This window comes from Oryx dammah, unplaced genomic scaffold (assembly GCF_014754425.2).
Source record: "Oryx dammah isolate SB20612 unplaced genomic scaffold, SCBI_Odam_1.1 HiC_scaffold_1, whole genome shotgun sequence".
NCBI lineage: Eukaryota > Metazoa > Chordata > Mammalia > Artiodactyla > Bovidae > Oryx > Oryx dammah.
In genome coordinates this window covers 92,943,191-92,959,043 of record NW_024070185.1, presented here as the reverse complement: position 1 = coordinate 92,959,043, position 15,853 = coordinate 92,943,191, and the positions used below count along the sequence as shown (strand labels likewise).

General features: G+C 46.4%; 1 protein-coding gene across 2 annotated transcripts in view; it reads left to right on the top strand.

Annotated features, from left to right (window-relative positions):
* The window catches only part of ABCA1 (ATP binding cassette subfamily A member 1), a 132,673-nt gene that overhangs the window by 35,957 nt on the left and 80,863 nt on the right, over positions 1–15,853 (top strand). Inside the window, exons 4-5 of one of the 2 annotated variants that reach the window (XM_040240976.1) lie at positions 2,945–3,086; positions 5,003–5,121. In XM_040240976.1, coding sequence (XP_040096910.1) covers positions 2,945–3,086; positions 5,003–5,121 — 261 coding nt within the window. Of the gene's footprint in view, positions 1–2,393; positions 3,087–5,002; positions 5,122–15,853 lie in introns of those variants that run through there. The other variant, XM_040240968.1, reaches the window with a different exon arrangement.

Here is a 15,853-nt window from a genome sequence, read left to right as displayed (position 1 = left end):
ATCCCACTTCCTGGCTCTGCCACTTGCTGAGGTTGTGATCTTGAGCAAGTTGTTGAATTTTGACCCAGATCTCTTTGAATCCAGACCATCGATTCTCAGAAAAGTTGTGAAATTCCTATACCTAAGGTAAGACTTTTGCCCTCCATCAATGTAGTTCTTGCAGGTTTACTTCCTGTTCTCAGCACTTTCTAGGGACCTGGCTGGAAGAGCAGAGAGTTAAGCTGATGCTTGCAGAGGTGTCTTGTCCCTGGGAGCAAGGGGTTGGTATATAATTCTTCCCCATTAATCTTTCCCAATTTGACCCAGACCCATGAAGATCCTAATCGCATCCCTGGATCATGAGAGTCCATCATCCTGTGCACCTGATGCCAAATCCTCATCCTGGTTTTGTCTGGAAATCAGATGGGACATGACACATGAGAAAAGGGTGTGCCCACACTCAATGGGCTATAACCTGAAGCACCTTGTCAGTGTGCTGGACCAACACCACCCTGCCTTTGGTACCAGCATTTCCTGGAGGTTAAAAGGGGACAATCCCTTGGTCCTTCGAGCATTTGGTTGGGTTACATAAATCTCCCCTGAATGAGGAGCAGCTGACTTAGGCAAGGGACCTTGTTTGGTTTTCCTTGAACTATTAACAGGGAGATAAGGGGATTAACTGAGTAAATGCTCAACAGGCCAGAGTCCCTGCAGAGGGTGGTTGCAGGGACCAGATCTTGTTTCATCCTTGTTTTGGATGTTACTTCTCTGGTTGGTATGTGGACAGAAGAAAAAGACAGATAAAAGGACCCCAGTATTGAAATGCAAAATGTCACAAGGCCTGGCTATGGGTGAACTTCTGGGGAGACTCTGTTAGCCCATTTGCATGAAAATCTAAATTGAAAAAAATGGATTTTTGCCTTAGAGGGAGGTGGGGGCTGTGAGATGGAAGGAGTGCTCCTAGCTGGTCAGGAGCTGAGGAAGTACTGTTGTAGGCTGGCCACCAAGCGCTGCAGTAACTCTACTGGGCCCATTCGCTGATCCTTATCCTGTGCCAGGGACTCATACTTTGCCTATAAAAACTCATGTAATACTTACTATGGCTCTGTGAAATGGGTTCTATTGTTATTGTCATTTTATAGATGAAGAAATTGAGGCTTTAAGGGGTCACTGACTTGACCAAAGTCACTGTTTAGCAAGTTGCAGAGACTGTTGGTCTAACCCTAAACCCTGTGAAGCTCTATGGCTCTTCACCACCTAGAGCCTTGGTTCTTAATGATTGTCAACTCTTTGGGGGTCACAGGTAATCCTGAGAATATGATGAGTGCTGGATCCTCAGCCTTTCTGTCACAGGAATCCACACATGCTTGATCTCAAGTTAAGAGACCCAGGTTCCAGGGCACGTTTATCTTGATCTGCTTAAGCAGCTTCATGGCTCATGTCCATGAACCAAACTGTATTTTGATGCCTCTCACCAGTCCCTGTACATGCAGTCCTGCTGTTTGTAAGAAGCGCCTCTGTAGTGAAGGGAAAGGAAAGAGAGGAGATGGCCTGCAAGATGGGGCTTGTTGTTTTGGTGGATAGAGAAGCAGCAACAGCAACTAATGTAGCTTCACAGATGACATTTGATCCTAAGTCAGCACCTTTATTGAGTGCCTTTGAGGAGCTTGGGAGCTAGTGGAGAAGGTGAACAGAGGTCCACAGAGGACAGTAATGGGGGTATTGAGAAGAGCCAACAGATAAAGGAGTTGTTCAGTTGCTAAGTCATGTCCAACTCTTTGTAACCCCATGGATTGCAGCGCACCAGGCTCCTCTGTCCTTCACTGTCTCCTGGAGTTTACTCAAATTCAGGTCCACTAAGTCAGTGATGCCATCCATCCGTCTCATCCTCTGTTGTTCCTTCTCCTCCTGCCCTCAGTCTTTCCCAGGATCAGGGTCTTGTGCAATGAGTCAGATCTTTGCATCAGGTGGTCAGAGTATTAGAGCTTCAACTTCAGCATCAGTCCTTCCAATGAATATTCAGGGTTGATTTCCTTTAGGATTGACTGGTTTGATCTCCTTGCTGCCCAAGGGATTCTTAGGAGTCTCCTCCAGCACCACAATTTGAAAGCATCAATTCTTTGGCGCTCAGCCTCTCTTTATGGTCCAGCTCTCACATCCATGACTACTGGAAAAACCATAGCTCTGACTATATGGACCTTTGTCAGCAAAATGATGTCTCTGCTTTCTAATATAATGTCTAGGTTTGTCGTAGCTTTTCTTCCAAGGAACAAGCATCTTTTAATTTCATGGCTGCAATCGCCATCCACAGTGATTTTGGAGCCCAAGAAAATAAAATCTGTCACTGCTTCCATTGTTTCCTCTTCTATTTGCCATAAAGTGATGGGACTGGATGTCATGATCTTAGTTTTTTTTTTTTTTTATTTTAAATATTGAGTTTTAAAGGAGGCCACAGGTGTAAAGGAAGGAACATGACTGAGATCACAGAAGCATGGGTTCTACCCCTGGTCCTGACCACTGAGTCCCTGAGTGTTCTTCATCAGCCACTTTATCTCACCATGGTTTCTTCTTTCAAATATGAAGGAAGAGGATTAAGTCATCACCAGGGCCTCTCTGAGTCTCGAAAGGGTGAAGTGGGTGGCAGAAGGTGAAGGAATGAGGATCTCATACTTGCTGCCCTCCAGGCACCTTCTGTGTATGATCTGGTCATTTCCCCAAAGCTGATGTCATGAATCCAACTCTACAGATGATGTCAGGTAGATTAGGAACTGCTATCTGATGTCACATTTCCAACTCATGATCAGTCGATGGTGGCAGATTTCTGGGATTCAGAGAATGGGACAGGTTTGGGATGAAACAATGTTTGGGTGGAACCAAAAGAGAAAAAGATTGCTATCAAGGAATCCCAAATCCTTCAAAGCCTTAATGTTTCTTTTTTTGTTTTTCTCTTCCTCAATTTCAACAGGCCACTTTCCAAACAAAGCCATGCCCTCTGCAGGAACACTTCCTTGGGTTCAGGGGATCATCTGTAATGCCAATAACCCCTGTTTCCGTTATCCAACTCCTGGTGAGGCTCCGGGAGTTGTTGGAAACTTTAACAAGTCCATGTAAGTACCGGATCAGGTTTTCTTTCCCAAACTTGTCAGTTAATACTTTTTCTTTCCTTTCTCAGACTTCGGGGAATTTTAAATGGTTGAGTTTGAGTGAAAGTGCTTTTGTGAAGGTTTGTGTGATAAAATCTAAAGAATGAGACCAGGGAGAATTGCTGCCAAAATTTAAAACCTTGTAAGCTCATTTAGGAGAAGGCAATGGCAACCCACTCCAATACTCTTGCCTGGAGAATCCCATGGACGGAGGAGCCTGGTGGGCTGCAGTCCATGGGGTTGCTAAGAGTCAGACGCGACTGAGCGTCTTCACTTTCACTTTTCACTTTCTTGCATTGGAGAAGGAAATGGCAACCCATTCCAGTGTTCTTGCCTGGAGAATCCCAGGGACGGGGGAGCCTGGTGGGCTGCTGTCTATGGGGTCACACAGAGTTGGACACAACTGAAGCGACTTAGCAGCAGCAGCAGCAAGCTCATTTTGGTACATTTTTTATATAGCTGACAGTTCTGTGGTTGGGGGCCTTTCCTTAAAAAACTGGCAGGTAGAGAGGAGGGGAGAGGGGAGGAGAGGGTGAGATGTAAGGAAAGAGTAACATGGAAACTTACATTACCATATGTAAAATAGTTAGCCAATGGGAATTTGCTGTATGGCTCAGGAAACTCAAACAGGGGCTCTGTATCAACCTGGAGGGGTGGGGTGGGAAGGGAATTGGGAGGGAGCTTCAAAAGGGAGGGGATATATGTATACTTATGGTTGATTCATGTTAAGGTTTGACAGAAAACAGCAAAATTCTGTAAAGCAATTATCCTTCAATAAAAAAATAATTAAAAAAAAAGAAAAAAAAAAAGAAACCTGGCAGGTAAGTAGAGAAGGGAGACACAGCACATCAGCCTCATGCATTAATGAGCAAATACTTATTTAGCAAACGTTTATTGTGTGTGGGAGATGGCTGGTCCAGGAGTTGGGATATAGAGGTGTGCAGAGGATGTGGCCTGTCCTCAAGGAGCTCACAGCCCAGGCTGGGGGAGCTTGGTCCTTTCTGCTCTCGGATCTCCTTTCTTCTTTCATGGGTGCCCTATTGCACTGCAGTGTCCGTCCTTCTGTCTACAGGTCTTTCTTGGCCCTGGGTGTAAGCTCCCTGAAGGCCATCTTTCATCACTTTTGTATTCCTGGCTCATGGTTTCAACAACAGACATAGGTAGGGCTGAGTAAGTGTTTGCCAAATGAGCCATTGAAGATTCTTGGAAGACACAGAGGCATGGCAGGAGTTAGAAAGGACTAAAGGCTGCAGGAGACACAGCAGGACAGTTCTGAGGAGACTGCCGGCAGGCAGGCAGGGCCTCATTCCAGCGTTCATGGGCCTTAGGCTTCGTGACTTTCATGAACCCCTTTTTTCATGCAACAGCATTAAAAATTTTATTTTTTAGCTGTGTTGGGTATAAAGATGAGTATATTTCAGGCTAAATTAATGATATGAATTCATTCAGAAATTTTTTCCTGATTTTAAAAGAAATTAAAAATGTTGTGGACCCCTAAGTGTATCCTGGGCCCTAGGCACTGTGTCTGCTGTGTTTCATGGATAAGTTGGTCCTGGGGGCCTGTGTGTGTGTGTGTGTGCTTGCATGTGCGTGTGAGGGAGCGCTTCCTGTAGAGACAACATGTGGACTGGGCCTTGAAGGCTGGTAAGGTTTGGTTGTGCAGATACATGAGGATGAGTGTTTGGGGCAGGGTGGGTGGGTGGATGGGTGGGTGAGAGCATAGCATCTCAGAGGCTGGGTGAGGGGGCAGCTGGAGTGGGTCAGGGGTGGCCCGCAGGGTTCCTGCAGCCAAGCTGCGTGTTCCTGGCAGGTACTTTGTTCAAACTGGAGAGACAGCTGGTCTAACTAGGACGTTTCTGCTTTTCTTGCTCCCCATGTAGTGTGTCTCGCCTGTTCACAGACGCTCGGCGGCTTCTCTTGTACAGCCACAGAGACACCAGCATGAAGGACATACACAAAGTTTTGAAGACGTTATACCAGATCGAGCGTTCCAGCTCACGTAAGCAAAAACCATCTGTGAATTGGCTCGTAATTGGAAATGAACCTGCACCAGGGAGAGACAGCAGCTGATGCATCCTGGCACTTGTTCCTTTTAGCCCTTCCCTGTGGGGTTTTCCTCCTCAGTGGCTAGGCTGTAAGGCCTCTCTGCAGGATGTATTTGAGAAGAAAGTATGGAGATTATGAGTGCCCTGGCCCCCTCTGGCGACATAAAAGAAGCCCTCTAGAGAGGAATGGCACTGGCCTGGCTTAAGGACAGTTAAGGGTGCAGGTTGCTTCCAACCTCATTTTATGGAGTTGGCCATATGGTTGCCGTGAATGGGCAGATGTGTAGACAGGGGATGCTTCTAAGAGCAGATAAAGTTGCAACTTGATGTGGATAAGTGAAAGCTAAGCATTCACTTCTAAAAGAAAAACGCAGTTCATCATCCCCCTAGTCATTTGATTTAGTCAATGAGCATTTGAACCTCTGATCTCTTAAGAAGTGACATCCATATCTCTGATCTGGTGAGGGCCCGGGCAGTTTATTGCCATCTAGGAAGTGGCTGAGAGCAGGCAGCTTGCTGGCCGAGGTGCTGGCTGCAGAAGTTACCACGGAGCAGCCTCCAGGCAGTGGCCAACCGGGGGGCAGGGGGTGGTGGGAGCACCTCCAGATGCAGGCTGTGATGGCCTGCGTGGTCTGTAGAGAATTCAGAAGCAGTAATGAAGCTGACTAAGAGTCAGTCGCTTTTTATCATCTCCATGCACTGGTGTTCTAAACAGTGTTGAGTGATAAATTACCCCATCACCAGTCAGCTGCCACCACTGCTCCAGGAAAGTGCTTTTTTCTTAGTTCGGTGTTTGGGAGGAATAGGTGGGCTGGCTTTTGCTGAGAGGCCTCCCAGTTTGCTATCCACTTGGTGAAACAGAAATAGTGTAAAGTGCTAGAGTTTAAACCAGGCTTGTATTGGAGCTTTCTCTTGGGTGGCTGGACTGTGCTGTACCTGGAGGCAAACTGTATGGGAAGTGGTGAGCGGGAGGTGTCGTTTCAGAAGAAAAACAGGTGTGACCGTGCCTGGGCTCTGGGTCGGCTCTGAGGAGCTCTCAGCTGCTCTGCTCCTAGGTGCACAGCCAGGCCATCTGGATGCCATTTCCTTGCCCTGTGGGCCCCCATCCTGCACACCCGTCTGTCCCAGCACAGGACACAGAAAGACAACCACCACCAGTCAAGGCATTTGTCTTTCCTGATCTGCTGGGGCCCCCCTGCCTGGTAGACCAGAGACAGTCAGAGTTATTTCTTCTACTGCAGAGACAGTGTGACCCAGAGGAAAGAGTGCTACAATGTGTTATTTTGTAGCTTGGTGACTTTGTGAATAAGTCCTTTCGGGCCTTTTGGGGCCACACTTCTCCTCTGTAAAACGGAGCCAGTAGGAGAACTTTAGCTCATAGGCTTGTTGTGAGGAGTAGAGGAGTTGAAACATTTAACTGCTTAAAAACTGCATCTGGCACCAAGGAAACACTTAGTGAATATGAGCTATGATCATTTTGGAGTGCTATCATGGCCAAGCTGTTTAACCTCTCCAAGCCTGAATTTCTTCAGCTATGAATAATAGGTAACTTGCAGTGTGAAATGTGAACCCTCACAGTGTCTGGCGCATAGTAGATGTTCAATAAATGGGAGCTGATTTTACTCCTGTGCATCAGTGATGTATTTCTGAGCACCTGGCCTTGCTCTTCTGCCTTCCACTGCATGGCTGGAGAAACGGACTGTGAATGGGGGACAGGGCGGGGAGTAGTTTCAGATCTCAGGGGGTGCTTCCTAAGACACATATAAACTAGAGACATGAGTCAGGGTTGAGAAAAGAAGCCAAACCTGCATTCAAACAACTTTGTCTCCACAGCTCTGAAGAGAGAGCTCTGATTATGGTTGTCTCCTGTCACAGCTTATCTCTCCATTCACCCTTGTCTGCCCTGCAGCTACTTCTTAGGGCCACTTCTGCCCTGTAGCTTCCACCTTTCTTGGCTGTCTTGTAGCACTGAGCCCAGCCTCAGTCCAGAGGGAAATGTAGAGAAATGTTACTTCTTCCGAGGTGGAATCAGTAACTTTTTGCTGAATTTGAATAACACTCTAGATTTCAGAGGGGTTTTCCAGGTGGCACTAGTGGTAAAGAACCCGCCTGCCAGTGTGGGAGATGTAGAAGGTATGCGTTTGATTCCTGGGTCAGGAAGATGCCCTGGAGGAGGGCATAGCAACCCACTCCAGTATTCTTGCCTGGGGAATCCCATGGACAGGGGAGCCTGGACGGGCCTGGAGGGCTATAGTCCATAGGGTTACAAAGAATCAGACGTGACTGAAGTGCTTTGCACTCACACATGCATGCACTATGTTTCAGAGGGTCCAAGGCTGGGGTGTATCAGTGTAGATTCTGACTTGGAGACCTCTGTTTCTCCGCAGTGAAAGCGCTACTCAGAGCATGATGGTCTCAGCTCTGTTATGCTGTCACGTTGCAGATGGAAAGGATCTTTGGTTGGAGTCCTGCCCTCATCAACCTTCTCTGCTTACCCCAGGAGTGGCAGGTGGCAGGGACCTGCCTCTCCCACGGCAGCTCATTTTGGGTATTGGCAGAATACCCAATATTAGAATATTCGTATTCTAATTATCAGAATATATTCACTGGTCTTCTGTACCTCCCAGAGAAAGAGGCTGACCTATTTCCCTTGAAGTGTTTATAGACAACTCTTGTGTTTCTTTCCCTCTCTTCCTAAAATCTATTGTCTTTTTAGGCTAAAAGTCCTCCATTCCTCTTCTGGAATGTCTACCACACCCCCCACTTCCTGATTTCTGCCTCTCAGAGGAGGCAGTTGGTTGTGTTTCAGTGTTTCTTTGTCTTTCTTGAAGTTTGTCAGAAATTACAACAGTCTGCCAGTACAGAGCAGGAAGGGACTTTCACTCTCTTGATCTGAGCACCATATTTCTGTAATGTAGCCTTGGATTTCATGAGGCTTCTTGGCATCCACGTCACACAGTTGACTCATTCTCCGTGTGCAATCAACCTGAGCTGCGGAGCCTCTTACATACAGAGTATCGCAAGTTACTTGTTCTCCATTTCTGAATTGTGCTGTTGGCTTTTTGAACCTAAAGGGAGAATATCTATCTTTTTTCTGTTTTACGTTTTTAGATTGCCTATCTCATCTCTTCCTACTCAAACTGTTTCAGATTCTGTTTTTGCCATGTATTATATTTACTAGTGCTGCTGGTTCCCTGTCACGTAGAAATTTGATAAATAGCTCTCTTTGTTCTCATCCAAGTTGTTGGTGATTGTGGGACCAGGGTTGGAGGTTTGGATCAGTCTACTGGAGACTAACAGCCCCTTTGGACAGTGCCATTCAGGCTGTTACAGACCTACCAGCCCATGTTGTCTTTGTGCTGGGTCACCAGGCTCCTGTGATCTGGTTAGAGGACTTATCTTGTTCTTCCTTTTCACTTCACCTGCTAACTCCGTTGATACATCCACAGATAATTTGTGGATAGGGGGATGTCTGCTCAAATACTCTTTTCTAGTCCCATGGTTTGCTGGGCTAGGGCATTGTTTTATTTCCACTTGTTGGATGAGACCTTAGACGTCCGTTAGTTCATTTATAGACAAATGGGTTGATTGAATCAAATGTTCAGCCAGTATTTATTGAACACTAATATGTCCCAACCTCCGTCCTAGGTGCTGGGACATAGAGGTGTACAGAACAAATATGGCCCCTGTCCATGTGGAACTTCTATTCTAGAAAAAAAGACTGTGATCCAGCCAGGGGTGGGGGAGGGACTTTCCCAAGTTTGCATAGCCACCGGAGGGATATTCCGGGAATGGAATACAGCTAAACCTCTGTTGCTCCATGCAGTGCTCTTTCTACAGTGCTCTCTCGTGCTGTTCTAGCTGTTCCATTAATCTCCCAACTGGGAAGATCTCCAGTTCAAGAGTTAAGTCATAGTCAAGCCTTCATATCCTTGAAACCATCCTAATAAGCACATGCAGGAAGGTTTACAGAGGGGCCTCACTCAGTTTTCTCATCACTGCTACTTTTTGGACATTTTATTTTCTTCCCAAATGTATATCTGTCCAGGTTGGACAAGGATTAATGCTTGGGAGTCTAGGTGAGGAGCATGCACTCTTCTTAAGACCCCATCATGACTCCAACCCAGTGGAAATGTAAAAGTTGCACAAATTCTCAAAAGCTCTAGAAAAAGTGACAGGCCTAGATTCTGTTTCTGTGAGATGCAGTCTGGCAAGAAAGACCGTTTCATTAAGTGAATCTTGTATGATATCTGAGATGGTTTTGAGCAGTACACAGACGACAACTTTTAATTTTAACCCACCTCAAAATAATTTCACGCTATTATTGCTTAGGAGGCTGTTAAATAGGGAAAAATTACTTAAAGTTAATTTAAAAACAATACCATTTTATGTGGGTGTGGTGAAACTTGTGTGAGTAGTTTTGTAGAGATGGGAGATTGGAAATTGCTGCTGTAAGAGAAAGCATTTTGGGTTTTGTATTAAGATTTGTTTGGGAGGTGTGATGTCACCAAGATGGTAAAAATAGGTCTTTGCTGACTTTGCTCCCCCCACAAAAAGAATCCTTTGGGGAACAAAATCAGGCTCTGTCCCTCATTAAGTGTGAAACTTGGGCATGCTTTGATTTTTTCTGATCCTCAGTTTACCTGAAAAATGGAGATCAGGTATTCTGTGGGTTGTGTTTAGTTGCTCAGTTGTGTCTGATTCTTTGCACTGTAGCCTGCCAGGCTCCTCTGTCCATGGGAATTCTCCAGGCAAGAATACTGGAGTGGGTTGCCATGCCCTCCTCCAGGGGATCCTCCCAAACCAGGGATCGCCTGTCTCCCGCCTTGCGGGAGGATTCTTTACTCTCTGAGCCACAAGAGAAGCCCTGTGGATTGTTGAACATTACATCAGATGACATTGTGTGGATGGATGACTGGTAGCGAGGTCATAGCACACAGCTGCCATGGAATTAATCTGAGTTACTTTACCTCCCCATCTGTTTCTGGCTACCTGTTTGGCTTTGCCAGTTTGTTAATCTTCTCTGGGCCTCAGCTTTCCTCACCTTGAAATTGGGACTTTGGTGAAATAATCTGAACATATTGCCTCTTGGAAACTTGGTGTCTGGGTGGTGGATCACCGGAGACCGACTAGTGCTGTGGGCTGGCCCCCGCTTGTGGCCCCTGGAGGGCAGGGTTGGGCCTTGTTTGTAACTCTGTCCCAAGCATCAACAAGATAGCACAGTACAATCAGGCACATGGCAAGCAGCAGTGAATCTTTGCGGAATGATGCCTGTCCTTTCTCCTTCACAGAGTATTTTGAGTGTCAAATGAAAGCACCTTGAAAAGTATAAAATCCCAGCACATGTCATTTTCAAGTTGATCCATTGTGTGAACCCAGGTCCCCAGGGGTTTCAATTAATAATAATGACAAAAAAGTCTCAAGAACAGTCTTGGCTTGCTTTCTTCTAAAAGATTTACTTTCCAGAAAAAGTGAAGTCCCTCAGTTGTGTCCAACTGTGATCCCGTGGACTCCTCCTCTGTCCATGGGATTTTCCAGGCAAGAATACTGGAGTGAGTTGCCATTTCCTGGAAAGCCTGCTATGAGTCCAGAGGCTTGAAGTGGATTTACTGAGAAACTAAAGGAGTTTCACATTCAGAACCCCTTTCCAAGGCCCTGGTAGGAATCTCAGCAATCAAAACTTGCCGAAGTAGGATGTTTAAAAAATACTGTTTTTCTTAAAGAGAGCCCTCTAAACTGTGTCAGCCTCAGGCTTCACACAGCAGCATCTGCCCCTCCAGAGACCTTGGGGGATGGGAGGGACGGTCTTCTTCCTTGGCCTCTTACTCCACACCACCCTCCAGGCTTATGCACCACTCCAGTCCACTGCTTCCTCTTGGGAATCTGGCATTTTCCAGTGGAATGACCAGCAGGCTGGCCAGAACTAAGACCTTTTTGATGGGGCCAGAGCTGCTCAGATCAGGACTGGGCTGGTGTCCCTTTGCTTTCTTCTTTGTCTTTTACTGTTTATTTCCTTTGTGCTGTGCTGTGCTTAGTTGCTCAGTTGTGTGCAACTCGTTGTGACCCCATGGAGTGTAGCCGGTCAATCTCCTCTGTCCATGGGGATTCTCTAGGCAAGAATACTGGAGTGGGTTGCCCTCCTCCAGGGGATCTTTCCAACCCAGGATCAAACCCAGGTCTCCCGCATTGTAGGCAGATTCTTTACCATCTGAGTCACGAGGGAAGTCCTTATTTCCTTTAGAATTATTTAAAATGAATTGCTCACTGATACCTAATGGGCTCATTAGCTTGCTTCCTGGTGGATGTTTCTGCTCGAACATTGATTTTGCTCCAGTGCCTTGCTCCTTTCTCGAATCCTGGCATCTGGACTACAGCTTTCCTTCATCTCTATGGCAACATGGGCTTGGACCCTCTCAAGTTTATACCATATGTAGTGGTTAATGCTTCCTACTTGGCTGGAAGTTGGGAGGGGCACCTCCTGGGGTGGGCCACCCTCACATCTCCTGCAAGAAGTTCCCCAGCTCCCCTGTCTCTCATTTTCATAGATAGCTAGGCTCTTGTCTCTTGTCTCTTAACCCTGGATGCTCCCTCAGCCTCCCCATTTCTTATGCTGGTCCAGGGACAATTCCTTGGCATGAAGTTGTTGTTCAGTCACTCAGTCGTGTCCAACTCTTTGTGACCCCATGGACTGCAGCATGCCAGGCTTCCCTATCCTTCACTATCCTCCGGAGTTTGCTTTAACTCATGGGTGATGCCATCCAACCATCTCATCCTCTGTCGACCCTTTCTCCTCATGCCCATAATCTTCCCCAGCATCAGGGTCTTTTCTAATGAGTCAGTTCTTTACATCAGGTGGCCAAAGTATTGGAGCTTCAGCTTCAGCATCAGTCCTTCCAATGAATATTCAGGGTTGATTTCCTTTAGGATTGACTGGTTTGATCTCCTTGCAGTCCAAGGAACTCTCAAGAGTCTTCTCCTTCTTGGCTTGAGGAGGCACTATCGTTTCTCTATCGTTATCCACTGTGGCCTGGCACAGTGGACAGGGCTCTGGCTTCTGTCCTGTAGCTGGAGGGCCAGATCCCCAATCTCCCCTGTGCATGGGACTCAGCAGCTTTCATTCTCAGCCAAGACTTTAGCTCTCTATGTGTCTGGCCCTGTCTCACATTATAGCCACAGCAGTCCTTTTAACAGAAGCCCAGTAGGTACGAGGGCTTCCCTGGTGGCTCAGCTGGTGAAGAATCCGCCTGCAATGTGGGAGACCTGGGTTCGATCCCTGGGTTGGGAAGATCCCCTGGAGAAGGGAAAGGCTACCCTCTCCAGTGTTCTGGCCTAGAGAATTCCATGGACTGTATAGTCCATGGGATTGCAAAGAGTCAGACACGACTGAGCACTTTCACTCACTCACTCAGTAGGTGCTATGTGGGACTTCAGAAGATCATTTTTCTGGACCTGCTGAATTGGGCGGTGAGGTAGGTGGGGACAGTTAAGGGAGGTCTTTCAGGCTTTACTTAGGCTGCCTGGTCACACATTTCTGAGGATGCCATGTATACCGCAGTCTGTGTGAATGGCACTTCCCATGAGAACAGTGCTCCATGAAGCTGGGTGCCCTAGCTCAGCTTCCCCTGATGAGGACTAGGTTTACAGCTGGCTTCCCACAGCTCCTGAATCAAGGAATTCTACAATGCCTTCTCTCGAGAACGCAGCATCCTCTGAAGCTCATGAGAACTTTGCCGGGAAGGAAGAGCAAGGAAGAACTTTGGGCACTTTGTCGCTGCACTGGAAGATGTCCCACTGGAAGACATCCCATATTGTTGAGGTCAAGGGTCAGAAGAGGGAAGGACTGAAGGGGAGGCCTGAGGCAGCACTGATCCTGACCTGGCTTTTGAGTCTGTCCATCCCTTCAGCAAGACTTTTGAGTGTCAGTGGTCTGGCTGTTATTTGCTATGTATTCATGTTACAAATCTGGCTTGTTTGGCCTTTTTGATGTGGCTCTGACCAAGAATTTTGTGAAATAAGTCCTGAAGGTTATGCTGGAGTTTACTTAGGGAAATGGATCATAACTTTCTGGCTGTTGGGTTTACAGGTAATACTCACTGCATGGACCTTTAATTCTACTTAACTCTTTGAAAGTCAGAAAGACCTGATCCCCTGACGGCAGGACAGGCTTTAGTGACATGGCAAGGTAGCTGGCTGTGGCAGGGAGTTGAGGGAAGGAGGTTGTAAAATTATCATCTTGTAAACATCCACTTGGCAGCCAGACTGCCTTGGTCCAGATCCCGGCTTTGCTGCTTAGTGACTGTGTGACCTTGGATAATTCTGTGTCTTTGTGTCTCAGTTTTCTCAAATGGAGTTAACAGTCCTCTCTTAGGTCTATCATGGGGAATCATGAGCATTAATAAGCATAAAGCATTTATCACAATATTTGGCACATCATAAGCACCTCATTTATACTTCAGTTAATTGTATGACCATCATGTGAGATCGGGAATTTTGTTCCTCTTTGTGTACGCAAAGGAGCTAAAGTTCAGAGAGGCTAAGTTATTTGCCTAAGGAAACACAGCTGGCAAAGGGCAGCAAGAGGACTAGAACTCCAGACTTTGACTCTCTGCTAGTACGTTATTACAGTCTATAGAGAGCAGCCAAGGGTAGCCAGAAAACTTCTCAGGTCACAGGATACTGGGCATGGATGGACTGGGATCAGAGCGCAGACAAGAGGGCTTCCAAGAGAAATGCCAGACTTCCTCCTCTTCCTGGCTTCATGGTAATAGACATGGGTGGAACGTTCCCCAAGGCCCATGTAGAAAGAACATCCTGTGACTCACAGCCACTTCTCCTTCCCTGCCTGACCCCTCTCCTTCCATATGAGCAGCTGCTGAAGTTGAGGCTGCAGCCTCAAACTTTGTTTTCTGTCTTTGTGGGGCCCCTCATGGGTCATCTTGGGAGATCAGATGACCCGTGTGTCAACATTATATCATCAAACTGGAAATCCTTGAAATTTTTGGCTGATTGCAGTTCATGTCCATATGCACTTATCAGAAGTTCTGACTTGAGACAGAGTTTCACAGTGTGGAAGTTCCCCAGACCTGTCAAAGCCAGGCAGTGTCTCAAAACCCAGCCTGTTGGTTTCCATCCAAGGCAGGGTCTGGCCCCAGCTTGGGCTGCCATCAGGGGGATGAAGTGCAGTACTGCTGTATGGAAATATTGCTCAAACTAAATTGAATCAAAGGTCAGCTCTGCCCAGACAAGAATAGAAAGGCCAATTGTACTCTACTACTGGACGGCATGTACCACACGGTATCAGACTGCCTTTAGAGAGTTCGGATTGTTAACATCAAGAATAGTGTTTCATGTCTCTTGCTTTTCCAGTATGAGATTTATTTACCCTGTGGGTGGCAAAGAGCAATATGGAACTCCAGTTTGTTTCTCCTTGATATCTTTCCATTTCTGGCGCTCTCATCACTGTTGCGTTTAGGTATAGAAGGGCGATCTTAAGAGTGACACTTTGCCCAACAGACTAAGTTGTACCAGGTAATGATGCCATTTTAAATTTAAATATGTTATTACATTCAAGTCGTACAACGCCTTGGTGTTATTATCCCCATTTTATTGATGAGGAAACAGACTCACAGGTTACATCTTTTGCCCAAGGTGACTGAGTAAAGCTGTGAATTGAATCAGTGTCTGTCTGATCTCCAGGTTCAGCATCTTTGCACCATCTCATGTTGCCACATTGCCTTATTCCACGAGTAGCATGGCCAGCTTTTGATGGCAAAATCATTATAAAGCATTTTAAAAGAATAAAGTGATTTACTTAATTCCTATATAGTTGAAAGAGCCAAAGGTTTGTAAGCCAGAGCTGATTGGGTTCAAATTTACCACTTGCTTGCTCTGTGGCCTTGAGCAGGATGTTAACATCTCTGGATCTGTTTCCTTATTTGAAAAATGGAAAAAATACCTTTCCCATAAGCTTGTTTTAAGGATTGTAGAAAATAATACATATAAGTGTCTGATGCTCAGTACATGTTGATCCCCTTCCTCTGCCAACAAAGCACTACCATGTCCCTTAAGACGTGTTATTAATTTTAAAAATAAGAGAAACTTAAGCAAATTATACGTTACATATGAACAATTCTTCCTAATCCAGGCCTGGAAAGACCCCGTTCTCAGCCCCTAGTTCATAAACTTATCTTCCTTTCCCCTGTTCCTTGGCTTCTCAGGGCCCTGCAGGCTGATTCTGATCCCTAACTCATGGTGCTAAGAGCCTCTGGCCTCATTTTTAGGCAGAACACCTGAATTCCTCCAACTCTTCTCTTTCTTCCCAGATCATTTGCTATTGGCCCATTCTGTTTGACTTGGTCTTTCTGTTTCTGGACTCTGTTTCCTCCTATTTTGATCTCACCTTCTCTCTGTTCCTTGCCTTTTCCGGGCATCCCCCTGCTCCTTTCTACCTCCCTGGCCTTCAAAGGGGCCTCCACACAGTGTTCACCCAGCTGTTTTTTTTTTTTTTTTGCTTTGTCTGATGATGGCTTCTTGTCTCTTCTTCTCTTTCCCTTTAGGTCCAGAACTCCCTGGGGCTAATGCTACCTCCCCAGTGTTATCTTTCTTTTCCTTCTGGGCCTCCCAAGCTAGCCTGACTGTACCTCCCATGCCCACTGCGTTTACAGAGCTCCTGACCAGTGTGACCAG